Source organism: Haliaeetus leucocephalus, unplaced genomic scaffold (assembly GCF_000737465.1).
Source record: "Haliaeetus leucocephalus isolate CR32 unplaced genomic scaffold, Haliaeetus_leucocephalus-4.0 Scaffold239, whole genome shotgun sequence".
NCBI classification, from domain to species: Eukaryota; Metazoa; Chordata; class Aves; order Accipitriformes; family Accipitridae; genus Haliaeetus; species Haliaeetus leucocephalus.
The window spans coordinates 258,748-282,536 of NW_010972675.1; the positions used below are offsets into that span (position 1 = coordinate 258,748).

At 35.6% G+C, this 23,789-nt stretch overlaps 1 protein-coding gene across 1 annotated transcript in view; it reads right to left on the reverse strand.

Annotated features, from left to right (window-relative positions):
• WWP1 (WW domain containing E3 ubiquitin protein ligase 1) overlaps positions 1 to 23,789 on the reverse strand; it is a 63,100-nt gene that overhangs the window by 12,800 nt on the left and 26,511 nt on the right. The window contains exons 3-16 of the mRNA XM_010568143.1: positions 21,237 to 21,375; positions 18,761 to 18,885; positions 15,846 to 15,983; positions 15,682 to 15,748; positions 13,377 to 13,558; positions 9,920 to 10,268; positions 7,661 to 7,756; positions 6,842 to 7,016; positions 3,410 to 3,464; positions 3,232 to 3,316; positions 3,005 to 3,133; positions 1,988 to 2,060; positions 1,826 to 1,897; positions 692 to 780 (exon numbers count right to left, since the gene is read on the reverse strand). Of these exons, the coding sequence (XP_010566445.1) occupies positions 692 to 780; positions 1,826 to 1,897; positions 1,988 to 2,060; positions 3,005 to 3,133; positions 3,232 to 3,316; positions 3,410 to 3,464; positions 6,842 to 7,016; positions 7,661 to 7,756; positions 9,920 to 10,268; positions 13,377 to 13,558; positions 15,682 to 15,748; positions 15,846 to 15,983; positions 18,761 to 18,885; positions 21,237 to 21,375 (1,774 nt within the window). The remainder of the gene's footprint in view (positions 1 to 691; positions 781 to 1,825; positions 1,898 to 1,987; positions 2,061 to 3,004; positions 3,134 to 3,231; positions 3,317 to 3,409; positions 3,465 to 6,841; positions 7,017 to 7,660; positions 7,757 to 9,919; positions 10,269 to 13,376; positions 13,559 to 15,681; positions 15,749 to 15,845; positions 15,984 to 18,760; positions 18,886 to 21,236; positions 21,376 to 23,789) is intronic.

The following is a 23,789-nucleotide window of genomic DNA, read 5'->3' on the forward strand; positions in this document are numbered from 1 at the left end:
CCTAATTCCCTCAATCTGCAGTGGTACTGAAATTTTCATCATAATAGTAGCATTTCAGTCAAGTAACCAGCAGCAGTAGTCAGCGGTTGTCTTCTATATGGTCAACAGATGAAACACACTTTGTCTATGGTTTTCCTGTTACCAGATTTTCCCTCCAAGTTCCACTTCAGATTCTAGAAAAACTTGTAGTCTAGCTGTTTTGCATTCCTGCACAGCCTACCTAGTCTGTTCGTCAGCTGTTACTTCATGCCTGCACTACTCTCCTCTTGTTTATGTCCTTTCTGTTTATATCAGCCTCAATCTGGTGTTCGCTTGTTTTTTTCCAAATAAGCAAAACAGGTTATTTTTCCACAGGCGCCACTTCCAGCAAAGTGGAACTTTCTGATAGAAAGTTTCTGAAATAACTTGGTCTAGAGCAATTAACTGGCATAAAAAAATTCCAATTTAAATGTCAATCATTGTCAAAGAACTGAACAACTGAGATCCCAGTTTTACTAATGCAAGGTTATAACCCATAATAGCCAGTGCTGCCAGTTCCACCTCCTTAAATACATTAAAGGGAGCTAAAAAGGTAACCAGGGTCAGACTGCAAAAGCAAGCAGTTTCTTTGCCAACAGAATATTAGAAATCAAGGTTGGAGTGCTATTAAAAAAAAAAACAACAGAACTATTTTAAACAAATTTTCTTTTACCTTGCCAAGCCACCATAATCCAATCCTTCTTCTCCTCTGAATATAACATATAATCTTCTCCTCAAATCATAGGGTTTTAATGCCATAATCTATCAAAAAAATGAAAAATTGTAATAAGTTATAAATTATGCATTGTCAATACAATCGCTCCTTCTTACTCTGAGTAATAATATCTTTATTTAATTGATACAGAAATGCTGTATATGTCAAATGTTTACACAGCTTTGACAAGTAATTAGACCATAGAACTTGCAACCAATGAACTCCACATAAAAATACCAACTTGGACTTAAAATCCTTCAGCAGCAGACTGCTAGCAAGTGGGAGAGTGTATCTGGAAAGTATCACTATATGGTTGCCCTGTTTTTATACTCTTCCTAAAGCATTCATTATCATTAAAGGAAAAGAGGCAAAAAGACATTTCATCTGATATATTACAGATTTTTGGTTTTATGCAAATCACTTAATTTACTCTAATCCAAAATAAGTGTAATATACTTTCATTAATAACATACTTTTTACTTATAGAGAATCCCTCCCAAGAGGTTTTGATGTGGTGACAGCTGCAAGAATTTTCATTGTTAGAGAGAAAGAAGGAAGGAACAAACATTGGCTGCAGACTGTAAGAGCTCAAGAACTGTAAGCTTCAATTACACAGATTCAACATTTGAAGGACAAAGCAGGACACCAGTTTTAATGGAGAAAACAACATTTTGTAATGTATATAACCACACACAAGAATCAGAAAAGCAAATCCAATGTGGTTAATATGGTATGTAATGTGGTTAAGCTATGGAACTCTTTACCACAGGATGCTGTAGATGCAAAAAGTTCACAAGAGGAGCACAGACAAGCTCACAGAAGAGAAGTCTCTTGAGGATTATTAAAATACCCAGAAACCACATCAAGCTCAAGAAGCATTTCAACTGTAAACACTTGGGAGCTGAAAGATCATTTGGTACGAGTATTATATACATTGCTTCTGTTCTTACTGTCTTCCCTAAGAATACCCCTTTGGCTAATACCAGAATAAGTTTATTGAGCCTGAAGGACCATTAGTATGAACTGGCTATGGCCATTTTTGTTCTTATGCTTTGTCTTGATAAATAAACACAACAATCTTTGCAGGCTTACTTGCTGGAAGGAATCCTCAAACAAAGTCTGTCTGGATACATTGATTTTCACATGACTTGGCAGTGCATTGGACTGTAATCATAAGGCAATAATGTTAAAAGGCAGCACATATAAATGTAAATTCAATTAGTTTCAAAAAGTAAGTAATTACGTAATCAGTACCTGACACAAGTAACGGAAATGAGCAAGTTTCCACCTAAAGCTACGCTCATAAGCAATCTGTGGCCCTTTATTTCTGTAAGGAAATAAATTTGAGATACATTAACCACACAGACATCAAACAGTAATATCAATGCTAAACAACAGCATGTAGATTTCAAAAATACACAAAAATCATTATATCGTATGATATGAACAGAAACAAAATGCTGTTGATGGTTTGGTCAGTCTTCCTTTCCACACCCCCGCCTTTTTCCTTCGTTTAAGATGCTAGTCAATTTACCAAATTTGAAAGAAAGGTAGAGATCTAGAGGATTTCAAATCCCTGTTAATCTTGTAAAAATTACAAGTCAGCTAGAGGGGAGACATCTAATTTATTGTCTTCACTGAGAGAAAGACTGCTAAATTAGGCTTTATAAATTCAGCTGCTTGTGGAACTACAAAGGAATTTCTAGTACAATACTCTATAGGCTCTTTGAATGAAAGGTCATCATCATGTCATCAGAAGTAAACCCTTCCCTATATAAAAGATATTAAGACAGTCACCATAGGTTGGGTCAATACTTCTGACTAAACTATTTTTTAAAAGTTTTGCATGTAACATTTTTAAGAAGTACTTAGAACTACTTTGTTTAGACATTAATGTCGCTAGAAGGTGTACAATTATAAACAATACTCATTACAACCATTTGCTGTTTCTTTAAAAATTTAACTATTAGTTACATTAGTTCAATATTCAAGCTTACCTCACTTCCCTTCTCTGTTTATAAAATAATTACAATCTTGGTATTTGAAAAGTGTATAAAAACTATTGAACCTTAAAGCAATACAGCAAGGTGTGTCATAGATAAACTGACAATGAAAGCTTAAAAATAGATTAAATTTACAGAACAACAATTTTTTCAAAATTTAGTGCTCAATTCCAGCTAAAAGTATATATTGTTTTCTAGTATGAGAAGACTTCATTATTAAACTATAACAAGGTATAAAGTTAAAAAATATATTTGATTTCTCACTTACACAGAAGATTTCCCAGTACGAGGATCATTGAAGGTGGTGGTTCTTGTATTATGGTCAACAAAGTATCTGACACCTTCTCTGGTATATCTGATTTCCCAGCCCTCTGGAAGAGGGTCCTCATTTTGTAAACTGCAGAAGAAATTGCAGACAGTACTTTTTCCCCCACATCAGGACATATAAGAATTAAGCAAGATCTTTATATCTGCACAGTCAATGTACACACCTACCCTTGAGTTCGAGGGTCTTCCCACTGTGTTGTCTTTGTGTTATGATTTACAAAATACACCCTATCATTTGAATCCACTCTCCTTTCTAGGGGAAAAAAAGAAAAAACCCACTATACAACAATTGTATTCCAGTTTTCTGTAACTGTCACTTCCTGAAATCAACAGCTAATTAACTTACCCCAACCTGGTGGTAAAGGCCCAAGTGGATCATTTTCTGCTGATAACATTGAAGCCTATTTAAAAACAAGAGGACATTCAGTTAGGCCAAATATTATTCATATTTTTTTCCTTAATGTGTTTTAAGATTACCACTATTTCTGAAGACTATCCATTCTGAAAAAACATCATGCCTTTTTTAGTCTGTTTTTGTGAAGAAACATAGATTATTTGACAATGATATGATCTGTGCGCTTGCCTCCACTGTTTCCAACCCAATGTACCCTCCCTTTCCCTTCCTACAGCAAACTTGAGAGAGTCAGTGGTCTTAAAGATGCAAAGTTCACAGAAGTTTTGTGTAAGCATGTATAAGCAGATAAGCACAATGTTCTTGCTTAAGAACATGCTTTACCATAATAAACATTTCCAAGCACAGTGATTACTGCCAACATAGGAGTTTTTGCTTCCTCAATACACGATGTCTTCCCTGGATGTTTGGCTATTTTCAGACTTTGTCATTCTTTGCAAATGCAGCTGCATTCATTAAAATATGTGGATGGTTAAAATTATACCAACACACAGTAAGGTTAAAAGGAAAAAATAAATAAAAAAAAACAGATCAAATTATTACATAAAACCCTGCTAAGCTCATAACGTAATATACTGTAACCTCACAGAAGACCCCCAGTCGCTCCCAAGAATACAAAGCATGGGAAAAATAAAACATAAAAGGCAGAAATCCCCCACACTACAGGATCCATGCTTTGATAACTAAAAGCATCCACCCCCTAAAATTTTTTGGACACTAAAATTCTTTTTTTTTTTTTTTGCACAGAGTGTAATTTTGATATATGGGAACTAATCTACATTTTCCAAAGAGTATCTTAAGGATCACCTTGCTACTAATATTGCTTTATATAGCATTTGCCATCCAAAAATCTGAAATCCACTTAAGAGTTTACAACAGCAAATTCAGGAAAAAAAAGCTATGATATTTTTACTGTGAAACAGAAAAAGAGGAAGGATCAGAAGAAAATGCAATAGTTACCCTCAAAATCAAGCTGCCTCTTTGTTCTGGCCACCAGCTACTAGATGTGAACAGAGAACTATCACTACCTCAGCAGCAAATGCAGTTAGCGTTTTCTGCTTTTGGAAACTATACAGTCACAATGACCCTGTAACCAAAGACTTCCCCATGCAGAGTATAAAAAGAATAGCACACAACAGAAAATGCTGTCTGCCAAAGAACTGAATGGTGGCATGATTCAGAGATTTCCAATCTTCTTAATGGGTCCAAGGATTTATGTGTGGCTGCTGGCTAATGTATATTTAACAGAACACACTGGAACACTAGGCAGTGGCATGGGATGAGCCAGATTCCATACCAGAAGGAGTTGAATATATTAGCCCAGGTAAAAATAGAAATAAAATAACTGTAACCTATTTTTCTTCCTTCACATAGTTTGGCTTTGACCATTCAAGGTAACTGAAACATTCTCTTATTCATTAAAAGTATTAATTCACTTTTTCCCAAAAAATAAATTACAATCTCACTTATAAACTGTTATACAGGCAGAGTCCTGGTATGTCACCAGTGGAAGAACAGTTAGCTGTAGTTTGACCTTAACAATACTAAACAATTCTAGAAGAAAAGTATACAGCAGCACTAAAGTTTAAAAAAAAAAAAAAAGGCATTCACACTTTTTTCAATATAATTTCAATTTTTCCACAAATAAAATATGAGTCCTAGGTATACAACTGATACTCTACTTAGAAAACAGAATTCTAAAGAAACACAAACAATTGAGTTATCTTTTCTCTTCCTTCAAGCATATTCTGTCTCACAAACAAATCCTAATTTAATGATTCTAAGGTCAGATGGGACATTTTAAGAAATTAGTCTGTGGTTTTCAGTAAGAATTATCGTTAAATGAAGAAAGGAAAGTAATTGTACTAAAAAAATGTTTTGTTCCCTGAAAGAATAAATCTAGCTCAAAACAAAATAAATCTTAGAATCAGGAAAAGTGAGAGTTTTCTCAGATGTTTAAGCAACTGATCAAAGTAGTACACAAGTACAGGAAGTTGCTCAGGGAGAGTTCTTGGCTTGCTATGTTTCATCTGTAATTCTTGGATTTGCATTAAAAGATACCAGTGCATATAAATACCTGAAGGGAGAGTGCAAAAAGGATGGAGCCAGGCTCTTTCCAGTGGTACCTAGTGACAGGACCAGATGCAATGGGCACAAACTGAAACACAGGTGGCTCCCTCTGAACATCAGGAAGCACTTTTTCACTGCGAGGGTGACCGAGCACTGGCACACGTTGCCCAGGGAGGTTGTGGAGTCTCCATCCATCTGGATATGGTCCTGGGCAACCAGCTCTAGGTGGCCCTGCTTGAGCAGGGGGGTTGGAGGGTTGGACCAGATGACTTCCAGAGGTCCCTTCCCTCAACCATTCTGTCTTTCCCTAACTGCGTAAGATAAATCTACTTTGATGCACAGCTCCAGAAGTTAAGAAAATTAGTGGTGATGCATGTTTCTGCTATTGCCAGTGATGAGATATAATGTATAATTAGATAATGAGCCTGAGAACTGTTAAATGTAAGAATACTGCAGCATCCTTTATTTCAGAGGGGTACCTGAATAAAGTTCAACAAATTCAAAGCAAAGTTAGGTCTGTGGATTCATAGAGTCCCAGTCCAATGAAGCTGTTTCAGACTTGTACTTCAATGGTTTCTTCTTTAAAACACTCCAGCTTTGCTACGTACCACTTACAAAGTCTCTGGGATTGGATCTTTTTTAAGAGACCAAGCACAATTCTTAAGTGGGACTGTTTAGAGTGACAGTGACATGCAGGCACCATCATTCTTAACTCTGAAAAAGCAATTATCCTATTTATCCAGAACAGACGGAAAAATCTGTCTCAAGAAATATCTTACTTGAAGCTACTCATGATGTTTTCTTCAGGCAGAAGTAAGTGAGCAACTAGCTGAGAGAAATGGAAAACCATGTAGGAAATTCCAAAGCTGAACCCGGTTCATAAGCTACAAAATGAGCTCAAAGTAAAAGAATTGCCACCTGTACTAATGAATGACTCCTAATCACTAAAACAGTTTTGAAGGCTATTTAATGTTCAAAATGCCCATAACTCAGCTTTTACGTTCCTTTTCAGTTAAGTGAATGCTTTAGTTTTACCTTTTACTACTGTCATTAAAAGTCTTAAGTACCATGCACTACACAAGGCTTAGGTTAGGGAACAGACTCAGAAGGGAGTACTTTTTGCCTTAAAGAATGATTTTTGTTGACATTTTTAAACAGAATCAGAATCTAAATTACTGATGCCAAACGTTAACACATATGGTCGAATAGTTATAAAACCACTTTAGAAAAAGTTAGAGAACAAAAAGTATACCTATACCTTTCTATTCATTTCATAATCATTTATGTAAAAGTTACCGAATAGAGGTATCGTTGGTTAAATTGTTGCATAGCTCCCTGCAGTTGATTCCGTTGAGATTGCCATTGCTCAAAATTCCTGACTGATTCCATTGTTGGTCGCTGCCACGTTGTTGTTCTGGTGTTGTGGTCCACATAATAAACTCTCCCACGATCATCAACTCTTCTTTCCCAGCTTTCAAGAAACACAAATGTGAACAGCTAAATTTTTCAGTAATATTACATAACTGATTTTCTCTTTATGCTACATTCCTAGACAGTATTTGAATGAAGTACTGGAGTCACAGGCATGAATTTAATTTCTGAAGTACACAAAAGTACTTGCCAGTTTTACTGGTAGAAGGACAACCACATTGAGCAAACACAGACTTCAAGCAATAGCATGCTCAGCTCTCTGTCACCTCATTTTTAACTTTGTAAATTCCTGTGACCATAAGCAATGTTGGCATGTTTCACAGAAAACACTTTGCCTGGAAATCTGAGGTTTGGAACCAGTGCACTACACCTAGTGGTGCCACCTAAATAAAGGTGGTCAAATGTGCATTATTTAATGCTTAAATTTTAAAGGAAGAACAAAATAATTTATTAGCTGTATTTGAACAAGTGGTCAGAACAAGTGACATACAGAGTACCAACATTTCTATAACAATAGCTGCAATTAATATAATTCTAAATTAACTGAAAGCTAGAATTTCTTAATATATGACGTATAATACAGCTTCGATGAGCTGCTTATAAAAGACGGTATTTTTCCTGCACCAAACAAACAAACAAAATATAGTACCTTTATCATGTTTAAATCAAAAAAGTCTACACTACCCAGGAGGTAAAGGCTGTGGTCTTTCCCATGTTGTAGTTCGTGTGTTGTGATCAACATAATAGGTTCTACCATGAGGATCCTTTCTTTGCTCCCACCTTCAAGACAAAAAGACTTTCATGTAAGTCAAGATAAGTAAGAAAATGCTTCCTTAGGACTTATTTCCCACTATGCCAAAAAAGTACTTTGGTATTGAATGAAAACACTACGATCCAAAACTCGTTCTAAAACGCAAAAGGAAACTCACACTAAAATACGTATCAGTTACTTCCTACTTGAACTGGTATCACCATAAAGATTTCTTTAAGGGACTTGGTACATAAAATGAGCACAGATCAATATTCACAAGCATTTTCAAATTCTATTTAAGATATGTGAAAACAAAGTCAATTAATTACCTGCTCAAGGTTCAGATGCTAAAACAACCTCATTCAAAAAGTGCTTAGAGATGCATTCTTTGCATTTCAAAGTACATGCCTCTCAAAAAAAAGAGGGAGTTTACATTTTGAAGCACTGTTCCCTGTATCCAACAAACAGGATCTTTCAGAGTGAACCTGAAATGTGCGTTATGAGATGGTCTTCCTGTGTTTCTATTTCCTATCCTGGTAAATTCTCTATCTGATATCCCTAGGGATTATTTCTTCAGTTTTGGTTACAAAGCAAAATTACATTGAAGATGGAGAAAGGACTAAACATTATAAACAACTGAAGTTTCATGCTGCTGAGAATTGCCATAATGCAATAAAAGCATTTATAAATGGGAGAGGAAGCCAGGATAAATGTTAGATGAAAAGCTGAAGTCCTTGCTTGCATTATATATATATGTTTGGTTTTCTTATGTACATTATGTAGTTGGCTCCTAAAAACATAGGCAGAACACCTTTGTCTGCTACTCACAGGATTTGATGTGCATTTCCTCACTCTTACAGAGTACCCTATAAAACTCCTCCAAAATGTTTTCTGCAGTTCAAGAGGTTAAATGCTAAGATTACAAGAAGGTAAGACAGGTGGAGCAGCAGCATGTTACAGAGTTACTAGGGCTAAACATAATGGAGAGTCAACTAGATTTGGGGGGTGATGGGGGGTGGAGGGGCAGGACACCACAAAAAAACCAACAACACAGAAACATGATCAGGGAGGAATGACGAAGAAATGCATTTGGCCATAGTGTGCACTACGCCTGGAACTCATGACCCTGTCCCCAGTGGGAAAGCATGTAATTAATTAATTAAAAAAAAAAAAAAAAGTGTGTGGAGGGGAGATGACAAGAGGAATTCCCGCCTATAAAAAGCTTCCATTGTCAAAGCACCTGAAAATTATTAAAAACTTTGTAACTCTTCCCCAACAATATATATACAATATTTCCATCTTTGTAGATGCTTGTTTTCATGTTTATGCAACTGCAGAAACTCAAGTGAAGCATCACTAAGAACTTACTGAACCTCCTTCAGAGTGAGCAGGTACAAGCCTGGCTCTCTGTAAGATCAGCTACAGTGACACAAGGTGTATATACACATCAGGTTAAGAAACAATTTCTGTGTTCAGAAAATGCTAAAACAGTTAGTATTTAGAATACTACAGAAATGTCAGTATTTCCAATTAGTTACTGAAGACATCTTTTCACTCAAACATGAAAGCATCTCTAAGAAAAATTTAAGATAGAGATATATATATATTTGAGTATGTACTATATTTTCATTTAATGTCTAAACCCATCTTTAATTTTGCATTTAAGGTTTAGGACTACAGAAGTAGTTTCTAACAGTCTAGTAGAATTAAAAGTTTCTAGCTATTCTGAGCACATACATACACCTCAAATCTGTATTTTTATCTATAACTTTACTGATCTCATTGTTACACAGAAAGAACCTACAAGTTTTTCTAGACTATTTTATTAATTTTCACGTCTCTGTATTTTGATCCCTACTACATTCTCATAGTTTAAGAACCAAAGGAGTAACAAATTATGACCCAAATAAGTTTGAATATATCAAATGAAAAGTCTTCATGTCCATAATGCCCAAGAGTTTGTCTATTTAGGTCACAATACCATCTCAGCAAATCAGTTATCGTTTGTTACTTTCTGGGACGAGAGCTACTAGCCAGTTATAGCAGCAGTACAAACCCCATTTTAGATCAAATAACCCCGTCACAGCCAACTGACCCACATTTGGCAATCCCAGTATAGAGTTAAATATCTGTTTCTTTATATGTATGTTCAGACAAAACTTCATTATAGCATTAAAATCAAGCCCACATACCCTGGTGGCAAAGGTTCTGTACTGGCATTACCAGGCTGCTGTCTTACAGGTTCTGCAGATGCACTTGAGGTGGAGGAGGATTCCCTTGGTTTTGCTGCTTCTGCTGCTATACTGTTTCTAGCATTAGGTTGAGTACAGTCTGTTGCAGCTGTAGGTTCTAGTCCAGCAGACACAACAGGTAATGCAGAAGTGTGGCTTTCAGAACAACTAGTTGCTTCTGTTGTTGACTGAGGTTCTGCTGCAGTGTTAGCGCAATCTGAAGACATGGGAGCTTCAACTGAACCTATCTGAGCCTCAGAGACAGAAGAATTACCAGCTTCTGGTGCAGAGGCGGATGACTCGCCATTAACTGAGAAATGGGAAATAACATTTGTGTATCAGAACCTGAGGAGATTTATTTACTTTTCAGATGACCAACTTTTAGAGTAAACAACACAGAACGAATACATTTAAGTCGCACCTATATGCCATAAACAGCATTTTTGTCTAAGATGACAAAGTCACAATGCACCTGCCTCAGTTAAAGCTGTAATTAAAACTTACAGTCTGCAAGCCATTCTCTATACTTCCCTGCTAAGGTAGCTTCTGCATGTCTTGGTCAACCCAACATTACACCTTACTCTTTAGATTATCAAAAGGTATCCATCTGCTTCCTAGAAAACAAGATCACTTTATTTGCTTTGAAACTACATCAACTTCAAAAAAAAACTTGATTAGTATGACATGAAAGAAAAATATTAAGAGATATGTAACTCTTACAAAATTTGGAAAACTAAGAGGCAGTTCTTGCAGATATTTTTTTTTCCTTTTTTCAGAGTTGAGGTACAGAACCCTACCATTAAGCAGCAACCACCTGTGTATGACTTGGAAAAAATCCCCCTCCAAAAGCAGGATTAAAATATAAAAATTAGTATTTGGCTTATGTAACTTACATACTTCAATAACTGAAGAAAATTATTTAAGAATCACAAAGTAAATCAATTTCTGTCTTCTAAAGAACAATACAAATGTCATCCAACTCAAGCAATCATAATCTCATAAAAGGTTTAAAGCAGGCATGTATTTAGCATGAAAAGGAGGCTAAGAAGGCTTTATTACTCCCAAACCCACTTGGCCAACAATACATCAATACCAATCATCTGCAGAGCTTAACAAAACAGTATATCAGCACAAGATGATCTTGTCTTAGACAAGCAAAATCAGGTACGGCAGTCAGCAGGACCCCCATTAAAAGTCAAGGCCCTATTAAAAGCAGTGCACCATCATTCACAGCTTTCATTTTCTGCACCACTGATCAACACCAGACAGTGAGAATTTTATTTAAACTCATCAGTTTGTACCTCTTCTAGAGTTGGAACTATTCTTCTACAAGACTAAATATAATATGCAACACAGACTTCAAGTAATTTTCTATCTACCAGCATAGTATCAGCTTAACAATTCTAAGGACTGAGGCCAATTCAGTTGCTCTATACTCATAACCTTATTGACACAGATTTGCAAAATTTAACCCTAGACTACTGCCTATAAAATGCTGTTCCATCATTTTAAAGAGTTCATTTACTTTAATTCTGTATAATACTCTTACGAACAAAAAAATAGCTAGATTCTACTTATTATCTGCAATATGTATATAATGTCAGCAATTTCTTGCTGTCCCAGATGGTCAGAAAAGCAGGTCAAAGAATTATAAACAATAAAACTGCCACAAGCATTGTACTTAAGTTAACGAGTCAGTCTCTTCAAGGAATTACCACTGGGCCATAAATATTTTCTTGATATGCATAATGATAAGCATGATTTTATAGGCAGCAGCAGATTTGTAAGATCTGTAAAGGCACTGCTTTTTGAACGCAACTATTCCAGTGTAATACATCACTACTTCCAGCTCACACAAAAGAGGTTAACTACATTACATGTCAAGACTGTATGATTTCAAGCAAATGTAAAGCATGACATTAAAAATCAAAACTACAGACAATCTGATCAAGTTTCTTCAAACCTCTGCTTTAACTAGCAATAATTTTACTTAAATAGGAAAAAAGCCAACTGAAATTTCAGCTTTCATTAAAAAAAAAAAAACATTCAATTCATTCACATGAAAGAGTGAACAGGACTATACAACAAAGTTAGGAGCAAAATAACTGACAAATCATCAGCTCTTTTAGTAAACTGATCTCCAAAACAGATCTATAAAACATTACATCAGCCAATTACCTCACCGATTAGATCTAAAACAGCAATTCTGGCAACATCACATGAAATTACAATCCTGCTAAGCACAACAGTGGGGAAAAAAAAAGTCTATCATCAACAAATGCTGGAGACCTGTTTTAAGCCTTGCCTTAAAAAAGTCTCCAACTGGTACAAGTAGTTGAAAACAGTTGTATCAGTGCCTGAGTGCAAGGTCAGTGATGATTTCATCAATATTACTATTTGAACAAATCAATTATTTTTGCAATTACCCTATCCTAATACAGATTTCAAATGGATCTCTTCGCTGTTGAAGAAAAAGTGAGCAGTGCCTAAATAATATATATGCCCTCTGGCATTCAACTGAAAAGACAGGGGAATCAAATTCAAGTTCTCCAAATAGAGAAAAGCTTCAGAGAAGGCCTAATTTAATAATTATCTTTTAAAGTTCATAATTGTTTCTGCTATCTTCCCACCATACCCACTTTTCCCACTCTATTACATAAAGTTTGACAGTCTCTGTTCTACCGTTTATTAACAGCTTGCCTACTTCTATATAAGGTTATCTTTTTCCTCTGCTATCACTGTAATCTCTCTTAAACAGCTGAGAAAAGGCAGAAAGTGCTTAGAAAGCACAGTCATTATTAGATGCAAAGTTTTTCCAGGAGAACAAAAATAAAGGAAGACTTTCTTTTCACTTGTTTTACTGTACTGAATGTTACTTGTAGTCATAATTGAAGTTTTTGTGTTTAAGAGGAAAATGAAATTTAGTAGCTGCCAATACCTGTTTTGAAACAGCATACCTTTTGAAAAAATGGAAGGCAAGGAGAGTGTGCAACACATCTCAACTCAGAGCACAGCAGTTCCCTCACAGCACTAAACGTCAGATTTATCTAATGGCAAAAGAAACTTAACTACAGTTACTCAAATTAATTGTGAAAGAATTCTGATTTTTCCTCCAGACAACCAGTAATATGGTTTAGTCATCTGGGACAGAGAAATTGAAGTTTTGGATGCTTTACATCCTTCTTCATCAGAGAACTGATGGGAAAATATGAAAGTTAGTACATTTAAGTACGGATCTACTCCAGAAAAATTCACAGAAGTGGACACACAAGACTATAAATTCAAGCCCAGAAACATACTGTCAGTATTTTTGAAATCTAACAAAAAAATGTATAGAAAGAGTGGCTCAGCTTCAGGTACATTTCAACCAGATAAAAAAGCCTTATGGAACACGTTCTCATAACTTTCCCATTCTTACCAGTGCTGTTGACAGGCTGAGCTGCAAGTGGTTTTGGTACTGGTGTATTTTTGGGTCTGGCTGCAACGTGAGTAGGAGATGGTGCGCTGTCTCCATTAACAGCTTCTATACAGAATGTATTCTGTACTACAGAGTTGGAAGGTACTTGATTGTCTATCCCATTAGAAATGTCACAAGCAGATCTTGGTAAAAATAAAAGATCATTTTACGTTACTACAAACAACATGTTAAACAGTTATGCAAATAAACCAAATCATACACTAAATCACACTAAAGAAACAAAGAAATGGAAGTAAATTGACAACAGTTTATAACACAGTGTTTGCAGCCGAGATAACAACCAAGTGCAAAACCAAAACAATTAAGGAACAAAAGGCAATTTTGGTTTTGAGGATTTCAGATACTTAAAACAGATAAGATTTTCCATTTCCACTTCATCCTTTACTTGTAATGACATATTAGAATTGAGTTGGGCAGACTGATGTGCCTGCAACATCTTCCAAAACTGCCTTAGGGACCCTTCCAAAGTGCAGGGAGCAGGAAAACTTTTCCTTTCATTAAGCAAGTGGAACACTTGGCTTTGTTTGTCATATCTCCAAAAATTATTCTAGTCATAACATAAGAAAGTAAAAAAACTCTCCCTCAGTAAAAGGAAAATAAGATGACCTTCTCTATGCATAGGCAGGATGGGACATTGTGAGGACAGATACACACAGGCAACTCTGTGTTTGTAAGGCCACATGGAAATAAATGTAGTGTAAGGGCTTATGAATGGAAAGCCTTGTTCAGTTATGCTGGTTTTAATTAGATCTATCCCAAAATGCTTAAAGCCACCCACTAGAGACACATATTGTGAAAATTACATTCAATGCCAACTCCCCACCTTATCAAGGAGTAAAGGCTAAAAATTAAAGAGAAGTTAAACAGATGTCAAAAAAATGTAAGAACTGTTAGAAGTCCCACTTTGCAGAGTAAGAAAGGAAGAAGCAGCATTTCCATGCTACCTTACCCAACTCCAAAGGAGTAGTATAAACAGAGAATTAAAGTCTTATCCCTTTTCAACTCTAGACTACAAACCCAATTTGCTCCCTGAAAACATGCACAGAAGCTACCTTAAAACTTTTCTTCATCACTTAATTTTAAAACTGTAGATCAAAACTGCTGGATAGTTGTATGGAAAACTGCTGTAATCAAAATATCAACATCAAGAGCAGGATCCCAGTAAAAGCCACACCTCCAGCAACAATAGCTGAATGAAAACAAATGATTGTTACTACTGTTTCAAAATGGTATGCAGATGTGTTTCAAATCACTTTTAACAGTCCCAAGCCTTTCTAACAAAAACTAAGGAGAAGCAACTTTTCATCCTCACTTCCCTCATACTGGGCACCCATGGGGGAACAGAGATAAACTTCCACATATTGAAAAAAAGAATCAAATCAAGCTTACAAGGACAAATGTGTCCCTGTCACTCAAATGCATAGCAACTGTATGTTTTTTCACTCCATTGTGTGTCAAGAACTTAAAACAGAAAGGGGTTTACTGCAAGGTAACTGAGCAGGCCAGTAACATTAAATTGATCTGAATGTTGACCTATTTGATTAACTAGTGGTGAGGGGGCAAACAATCTACTCCTACTTCTCTCCAGGCAGTCCTTGAGCTGGTATAAAGATAAAGAAGTCAAGAACAAAGTTCTAAATTGATCCCAAAGCCTTTTTCTTGCCACTTCAGGTTAAAGCAGGCAATCCCTTTGCCTCAGTGTTCTGAATACTGCTTCCTAAACTCAATACAAGTCTCTTAAACAAATTCCTGATCATGACCTTAAAAAGGCAACGGGTAAAGAGGAAGTAATTTAGGTTTTTTTTTTCTTCTTCCTTCCATTCAGACGGTACTTGCAACAAGTTGGTAAACATGAATATAAATGGTTCTTAAACAGCAGAAGAAAACAAATGGAATAAGTACACAAAACCACACTGAATCACTGCTCCCCTAATCAGTCAAATTTTTATGTTTAAAGGGCTACACATCCAAGAGGCAATGATAAAGTAGTGGAAAGCAGACTCTACCAGCAGAGGACGAAAAGAGTTGTAAATTTAATTCTTCTGGAGCTAAACTATGTAATTATCATACAAGTGATGTTTCTAAAACCTGTGATAACATAATTTAGGGCTTGACAGTTAAAATCTATCACCTTCAAAAAATTAAAAAAAAAAAACCAAAAACAAAAAAAAACAAACCAAACCTTTCAACTGATAAATTTGCTAATATACTTCATATAGTGTAAAATACAAAAATAAATTCCAACCTGCATGTACTTCTTGCTGAACCATCTCTGCTTTCATGTACAGCCTCGCCATTTTGCTGAACTTCTACTGAACAGTAAGAAACAAATTCAACAAAAATATTCCATTATATCTGTTTGAAATCTTAATCAAAATATTACCATCTGATATAATTATTTGAACTTACTGGCTGCTGACGAACTGAGATTTGTAAGAGAATCTTGTTCAACAACCAAACCATCTAGCACAACTGTCAGTTCACCTGTTTGCACCATGCCGCTCTTGTTTTCCAAAGAGAGTTTCAACTGTTCTTTCACCTTTTCCACTAAAAATGGAGTTGAGGTGGGTAGGGGCAGAGAAGGAGAGAAGGGATAAAGGAGAGATTAAATTCTAAACAACATTAAAAGAGACTTTTAACACAAAAATGTGATACATGTATATAGTTGTACAAAACTGAACATGGGACATATTCAGATGATGCAAATCAACATAGAAATCACTACAGAGCTGTGTAAATTTACATCTGCTGTGGGTAAAAGCAGAGTTTATTGTACAAATAAATTGGCCATTTACGTAGTATATTCTACAGATATGCTATAGGATCCACATGGTTTCAGTACTTTGTTGTTACTGATTTCCCAGGTTTGCTGTTCCCACTAAGCCCTTTTGAAATTATGCACTACTTACGTAACATGAGAAGGCTAAAAGTCAAACAACTTCTGAACTACACATCCAAATATCACAAGTCACGGGGAACCTAATTCTACAACCAGAGCTTATGTTCATTTCTCATATCATCTTCCAAAACTAATTCTAAGAGACCACTGAAAAGAACATCACTTGGAGGAATAAGTAAATGCAAAGACTGCATAGAGTCCCTCCTCATTTTTTAAAATTATTTTTAGTAAATCCTTACTAGCATTTTCATAAATCCCAACTCCAAGGATTAAACAGTAACAGAGAGGATACCTCAAGTAACCAAAAATTAAATCAGAAACCATTTTCACCAAATAATTTGAGATAATTGAGATATACAAAAAAATGTGTACATGGTGCAGTAAAAGAATTCAGTATGACTGATAAGCAATGCACACATTTGTAGAGAGACATACATAATCCAGAGGTAAAACATGGTGTGGATGCTCCGTAATTCTCTCTAAATCAACTATTACTAGTACAGCAGTTAAAGCTACACACCATAAATCCAAACACAATCAGCTATGAGTTCACATTAATCAGTTTAAAATGCTTAAGGCCTTTTAGTATTTGTGGTCTCAGATTAAAAGATTAATTTTTCAAGATATACCACTGTATTTCCCTCCAATGACAGCATTCCAAGCTAAAGCTCACTGTGCACTTCCATGCATTAAACTAGCATTTTTTCATTCTTAATATGTATCATAAATGAACAATAAACATGAGAACAGGGAAGGCTACCATAAGCCATTGCCAGATACCCCCCCAAGATGTTAAAGAGCAGGTTTGACAGTGTAGTTAGGCAGCAGGTACTAGCAGACACCCACTGCTATATTACAATGGATTTCAAAGTACTTTAAATCGCCGGAGCAAGCACAAAGTTCCCAAATCTACAGAATTATTGATTTAGCAATCTGCATTTTGGAAAATTGTACTACCGGAAAGAAGAAGAAACTAGCCTATCACTGAGCTGTTAAATTAACATACTTATAAATCATCATTTCTGCAAAGGGTGATTGGTTTAGCTTCTGCTATTTTAACAGGTTATCTCCCCAAAACAGATCAACCATTGGCTGTAGTCCAACTGAGCTGGCAAGAAAGCTGGGAGGAGTGTGAGCAGCAATTCAATACTGGTGGTGTTTAGGATAAAGTAATAGCACTAATTCTAAAGTTTCTACATTTAGAGGACTTCCTCTTTACGTTTTCTTCAGTAAAGAGCCTTTCAAGTGCTGCATTTTAGATTAGGTATCAATAACTGAACAACTGAAGGATACCAATCAGATTATTCTGCCACTGAATTATTGAATAATCCGGTGTGTGTTAAACTGCTGACTTGCCCAAATCAGAAACACTGCACATAAATTACTTTTTGTGCAATGTACAGCTAACTCAGTCGATCATTCCCTGAAAGAATTTGCAAAGTTGTTGGACCCTACATCCCCTGGATCTACAGTAATAAAATATTAACTATTTTGTTAGAAATAGTTAAAATATTAACCATTTTTTTGCTATCATTATTACAACCCAGTTTCTTCTGACATATTTTTTTTAAATTTAAAAAAGAAGCAATTTTTCTGCTTAACTACGGAATCTTGGGCAGAATCTTTAAAATACTGCTGAAGAAATCCCACTTGATTTTGGATTCTGTTTCAGTTTTCCATAAGAATCAGAAAAATGAAGTTTTTTGGCTCTCCTTTCCCCCCACCTCCCTGAACACAGCTCTCAGGTTTGTATATCTAACTTGCGAGAAAGGTTAGAGATTGGTTTAGCTGGAATTCTACTGCCACTCTCAAGTGGAATTTAAAGTGTGGATTCACCATCTTCTTGTACTAACGAAAAAATTTTTAGAAAGTAAATCAGATACAGAAGACCTGTTTTAATTCTATTAAAGACAATTAAAAGTTACATAGAACACAACAATCTCTAATGTACTAAAAGGAAATTCTCAATTGTTTCATTAATCAGTGGTTCCTACTGCTCTCTGGGCAGCTAAATTATGAGGGGAAAATATCCAGCCTTTCTATTAGTGATTCCAGAGAAGGAAAACATGAAAAATTACATAGATGTCTTTTCCGAAAGCTTAGACTTTTTTTTTTTTACCAAGTCTAAAACAGATCTTCTAGCCAATTAGTTATTATTTTGCCACAAAACATTGTATTTAATCACTTCCGCTTTTACTTAATCTGCAGTAACTCATTCTCTAACATTTGTTTTAAAATTATTATATCCCATTGTTACATTTAAATTGCTCTCAATAGCACAGACATCTCTAAAAGAGACAAGTAAAGACATCAACTGAAAGTCAGTTGTAATTACTTGTATAGTTAGTAGTCTGGTTGCCAGTTTGATATATAGATTAGTAAAAATAATTCTATTTTACTCAAAATATCCTTCATGATAACTTACATTTTCTATTGTGTATTTCCAAAGCTTGTCTCAAGTCTACAGTGGCTCTTCCTAATAAAGCATCTGCTTTTAAAGTGTGATGGCTCCACACTCTAAATTCCAGCGTAGTCTGTGGAGTCACATTCCTGCATATAAAATACATTTTTAAAAAAAAATATACAGATTTTAAAGTATTCATCCTTGTTATTAGGAGTATTTGAACTTAATTCACTTTCTCATATTTCTTGTATTTCTTGATACTAATTAACTGAAAGAAGTTTTTGTACTGCAAGGGGAAATTTTTAACTAAGAACTGCAAACACTATATTTATACTTAAGATCAAACTTAAAGTGCATTACTATGATAGCATAAGGAATTTTGTGAGTATCAGAATAACCTACACTAAGCTCAAATCTCAGTTATATAAAACATATCTCACTTTATTTATGAAAGACATATTTTCCCTATTCCTCACTATTCCAGAATTCTAACTAAAAACTCACATTATTAAATGTGGAGAAAAAGGTGGTAAGTATATTTGTCTGCCACTAGAAAGAAAAATACTAAATATTTTAAAAAAAGGAAAAAGCAATCAATCAGCTATTTGCAAGCAGGAAGAACCCACTCAATAGGCATCAGCTTGCCATAGAAGTGTTAATAAAACATTTGTGAATCCACAAATATATATAAAACCATAATGTATACTCACAGAAATCAGAGGGGGAAAAAATCAAATGATGAAGCTAAAATAAAAATTAGAGGGAAGCAGAAAGGTAAAAGACCCAATTACAGTAATATTATGATAAACTTTGGCAGTGATCTCTCCCTTGCTCAAGAAGGAGAACAGGAAGCTATGCTAGGTCCTGGAGAGTAAGTTTGTAGTACAGGGTCTAGTACTGCAAGAGTGCTCCTGGCTGTGAAAAATGGAGTAGAATCACTGTACTGCAAAAAGTCAAAGGCCACATATCCATTCAATATTGGATACAGAAAGTTACATCAGCATTGATGAAAACAATACTAAAAACAAGCCCCATCCTCCCAACAACAGGGCTAGCTTTACAGTCACTTGAACATGTTGGACAACATCGATCTTTTTTGCTGAAACCCGTGAGCAAATACATTTTTACATTTTGAATAGGCTGCCTTCTAATAAAAGTCTTACTAAAAGACCAGCTCAACAAAGAAAAGAAAAAAAAAAAAAACACCTACACACAGAGAATATATTGCTGGTGCTCAGGCAGACCCATAGAACTGAGGGGAATTTGGTAAGCCAGAGAGTTCACTTATCGTCAAATAGACTGGGTAACTGAAGCAATGATACCATTCCAATAGCCAGAAGAAGAGGGGGCCAGAATACCTTATATATATAAGGGTAAGATCCTAAGGAAGTAATACGGATGACGGAATGAGTCTGGCTGTACTGTGCATGCCAAATCACCTCATTTCTATCAGCTCACCAAATCCCGCCAAATCAAACCTGCCTCCTCAAGAGAAAATCTGGTCTCTGTGAATACACTGATAGCTCTGTGCTTGTGCTAGTAATAACTCCTGGAAACCATTGTCAGGTCCAAGACTGTTTTATTCTCTTTTGCAATATTGCAAAGGGCTAATAAACTCTACTAAACCTGAAACATTAAGAAATGTGGCACAGGAATACCCTAATTGCTTCAGCCCAGGTCTGTTGTTAATAAATAAGTGTGCCCAAACAAACAGTTCCCCAAAGCTATGTATCTTGTACCATTAGCCACCCTCCAGCACCGTTAATTATAGGAACCTGGCATGGTTCCTACTACTAACAAAGCTGGCTATTGCACAGACAGGTCAGATGCTGTAAAAGGTACTGGCCCGTGCTCAGTGCCACTTGGTAGTAGCTATGCTGCTTCCAGACCCAAATCTGAAGCAGTACAATCTTGCTTATATAATAATGCATTCTAGTCAGTTGCACAGTGCAAGATTGCCAGTTCTTCACAGAGTCACACTCTGGTATATCTACACCTGTAGCACAGTTAAACCAAATTAAACCACAAGAAGATTAAAAAGGTCGAATATTAGGATAAGTTGCAAGGTCACTTTGCAGTAAACTGTTTTTGCGTGTGTATCCATTCATTAGGAAATTTAAAGGAAAAAGTAACCCTCCTCATAACTACTACTTATCTTGCTGAAATTTTTTCCCTTTTAAAGTTGAGAATGACATGGTTACAATTAGTAACATCTTCTAGAGAGTAATCTTAAAACTTGAATGGTCCACAGTGCTAACAAATATCAAAAGTATACCATGTATAGCAACTGTATGCAAGGAACACTCTCTGTACAAAAAACATTCTCAAAACATTTTAAGAATTGACAAAAAAGAATTCATCTGAGATAAATATCATCTTATGTCTGCATTTAGTCATCAACAGCCAGAGAAAACTATGTAAGCAGCCAAGCTTAGTAAATATTTGCCTGCAATGTCTGCCTAATAAATAGTATTAAACAACCAAAAAATCTACTTACACTGTCAGCTGCTCATCCCATTTTGGATTTGAAGAACTACTTGATTTTGCTGTTTTCTTAATTTCTCCATCTGCAGTTAATTCCGTGTAGAAAGTTGTTCCAAACCAATTCTTTTTCCGTTTCAGTTTGGCACTAGAAACTAACAAAATACATGGCTTTCTCTGTAACAGCATACTGTTGCTGAAAAACAGAAAATGTACTGCCTACACAATGTATGAAGCAGAGCATTGCAATGTTATTCCTCACCTTTTCTACTTCTGCTGAACATAAAAGAGGTCAATGCTAAAATGGTAGCTATTATTTTCAAAAGCTACTTTATCAGATAGCTGAAGCCAAGTGTGACATATTCTCTTCCATCACATACTGGCAGGATGGGTTGGAGAGACAGCACAACAATTATTTTAGCGATAAGCACTGGAAATCATGTGGGTTCTTTTGTTTATTTTCTCATTGTTCTTCCTACTCTTCCCTTAACTGAAAAATACCTAAGTATGACACATCTGAGAGATTATCAGGCAGACTTTTTTTTTTTTTATTACATGCAGTTATGAAAGCATATGCAGTTCAGGCCTATTTCAAAATGTCCCTGTATAGCAAAGCCTGTTTACAGAGCTTCATTTCCTTGCCTATATTACCTCTGTGGTTAACCTGTAGTTTAACACACCAGTTTGTTAAAAATAAGTAATCAACTCTCAAATTTCTGCTATTTAAACAGTTTTGCAAAGGTTCAGCTAAATATTCAACAATTAAGAAAGAGCAAATGACCAAAGAAGCTATTCTTTACCTCCAAATCACTGGTGAGGTCCTCAGTGCTCCTGAACACAAATCTGTTCTCCCACTTCCTCGCCCAGCTGAGGAAGTTACTATAAAAACCAACAGCAGCCTAACTGCCAGCATTTTAAATTCTATTTCAGGCAGATGTTGTCTTCAGAAGGCCACATCGATGGACTTACAGCTGTACATATCAGCTGACTATGCCTTCTCTCTCATTCCTCCCATACTTCAGTGTGATTCTCTTTCCCTTCACTTTCAAACTAAAGTGAAGCCAAGTCTCTTCAGCCACTTGGAAATAATCCTTCCCTGTTATTTATCTGTATGGTACTTGCTAATTCAAAAATAAGGGGAAGTTAACTAAACTGTATGAAAAGGAGACAATAAAGGTCTGTCATGTATTTCTGGATTACAGTATTCTGAAATGTATACATTAGTTAGTTCAAAGTTAGCGGGATGCAACCGTCCAAGATTCTAAGGGCATTAGCCATGGACTTTTACTTAATTTCAATTAAAAGGTGCACACTTAACTCCCTCACATTTGAAAAGTTCAGTCTAAGTCATGCATCATGTGTCATAAAAGGGAACTGCAGCCTTGATAGCAATGAAAGATTAAATGTAGAAGACTAAAAACATAATTCCACATATGGGTCATATTTTTTCATCTGAAATCAAGATGTATTTTTAAGCTTTAACAACCTCTACTTCTTCCCCATCTTTTTCCTCCATATTTTACTTTCTAAAAGCAACTGCAACATTTGTTAAAATATAGGCATCTAGTCATAATATTCAAGCTTCCTTTTAGTTTCCCCCCTTTTATCCCATTAAGTTTTAAGTCATTAAGTTTTAGTCCCCAAACATGAAAGGAGATCATTACCATTTTTTGGTTAGGACTTCAAAAAGAACTAACAAGACAAGATATCTCGCCAAGTGTATTTGAAAAAAATACTGATGGCAAAACTTGTTGGCAACATGCTGTAACTGTCCAAACTCAAACACGTCACCACTCCATATGAATTTCCTTGTCTACAAAATGAGTATATACTATTTGCTGCCTTTATAAAAGTGCTTTTTAAGTATTGTTCTTGAAATATAAGTCTAGATTCTACAGCAGCATAAACTAATCTGAGCATAAACCAGTGTAGGTCAACAATACTTCAGTCCCACACTCCTCTGTCTGCCACTTCTTTCCCTGTACTGCCACTGGCATACCTCTGATCTTGCAATAAAGACTGGTTAGAGAAATAAACCTCCAGAAAACTAATCTTAAAAATTGTACGGATTTCTTCCCACTTTGATCCTTGAACCAGATCTCTTAAAGTCAAGAGAAGCTCCAGTGCCAGAAAAATACAAGACTACTTACATAAGGAGCAGTACAGTACAGGATATCAAAATGATCATGTCTGCATACAGAGATCTGAAGTTACGGGTCATTTGTATAACTCTGTTTGTTACAGTTATACATATTCAATCTACAGGTGGCTCCACCTATGCTGTTTGTTATTGCCAGTTTGGATGATTCATCACGTTACCAAGTTATGTAATCCTTACACAAGGTTAATCAGTTTTAAGGTTCATCTCTTATCTAATTTGATAAAATAACCATTTTGGGGACTATCCAACAATGTATTTTTTCTCAAATAACCTGGCCATCTTTGGACCATCCAGTATGAAGAATCTTTCTTGAGATGCAGCTTTTTTTAAGACATGGTATCTCACTCATGTTTTTTCCAAATTTTGTTAAAGATAGCCTTAATATATTCTTGGTCATGCATTCATTCT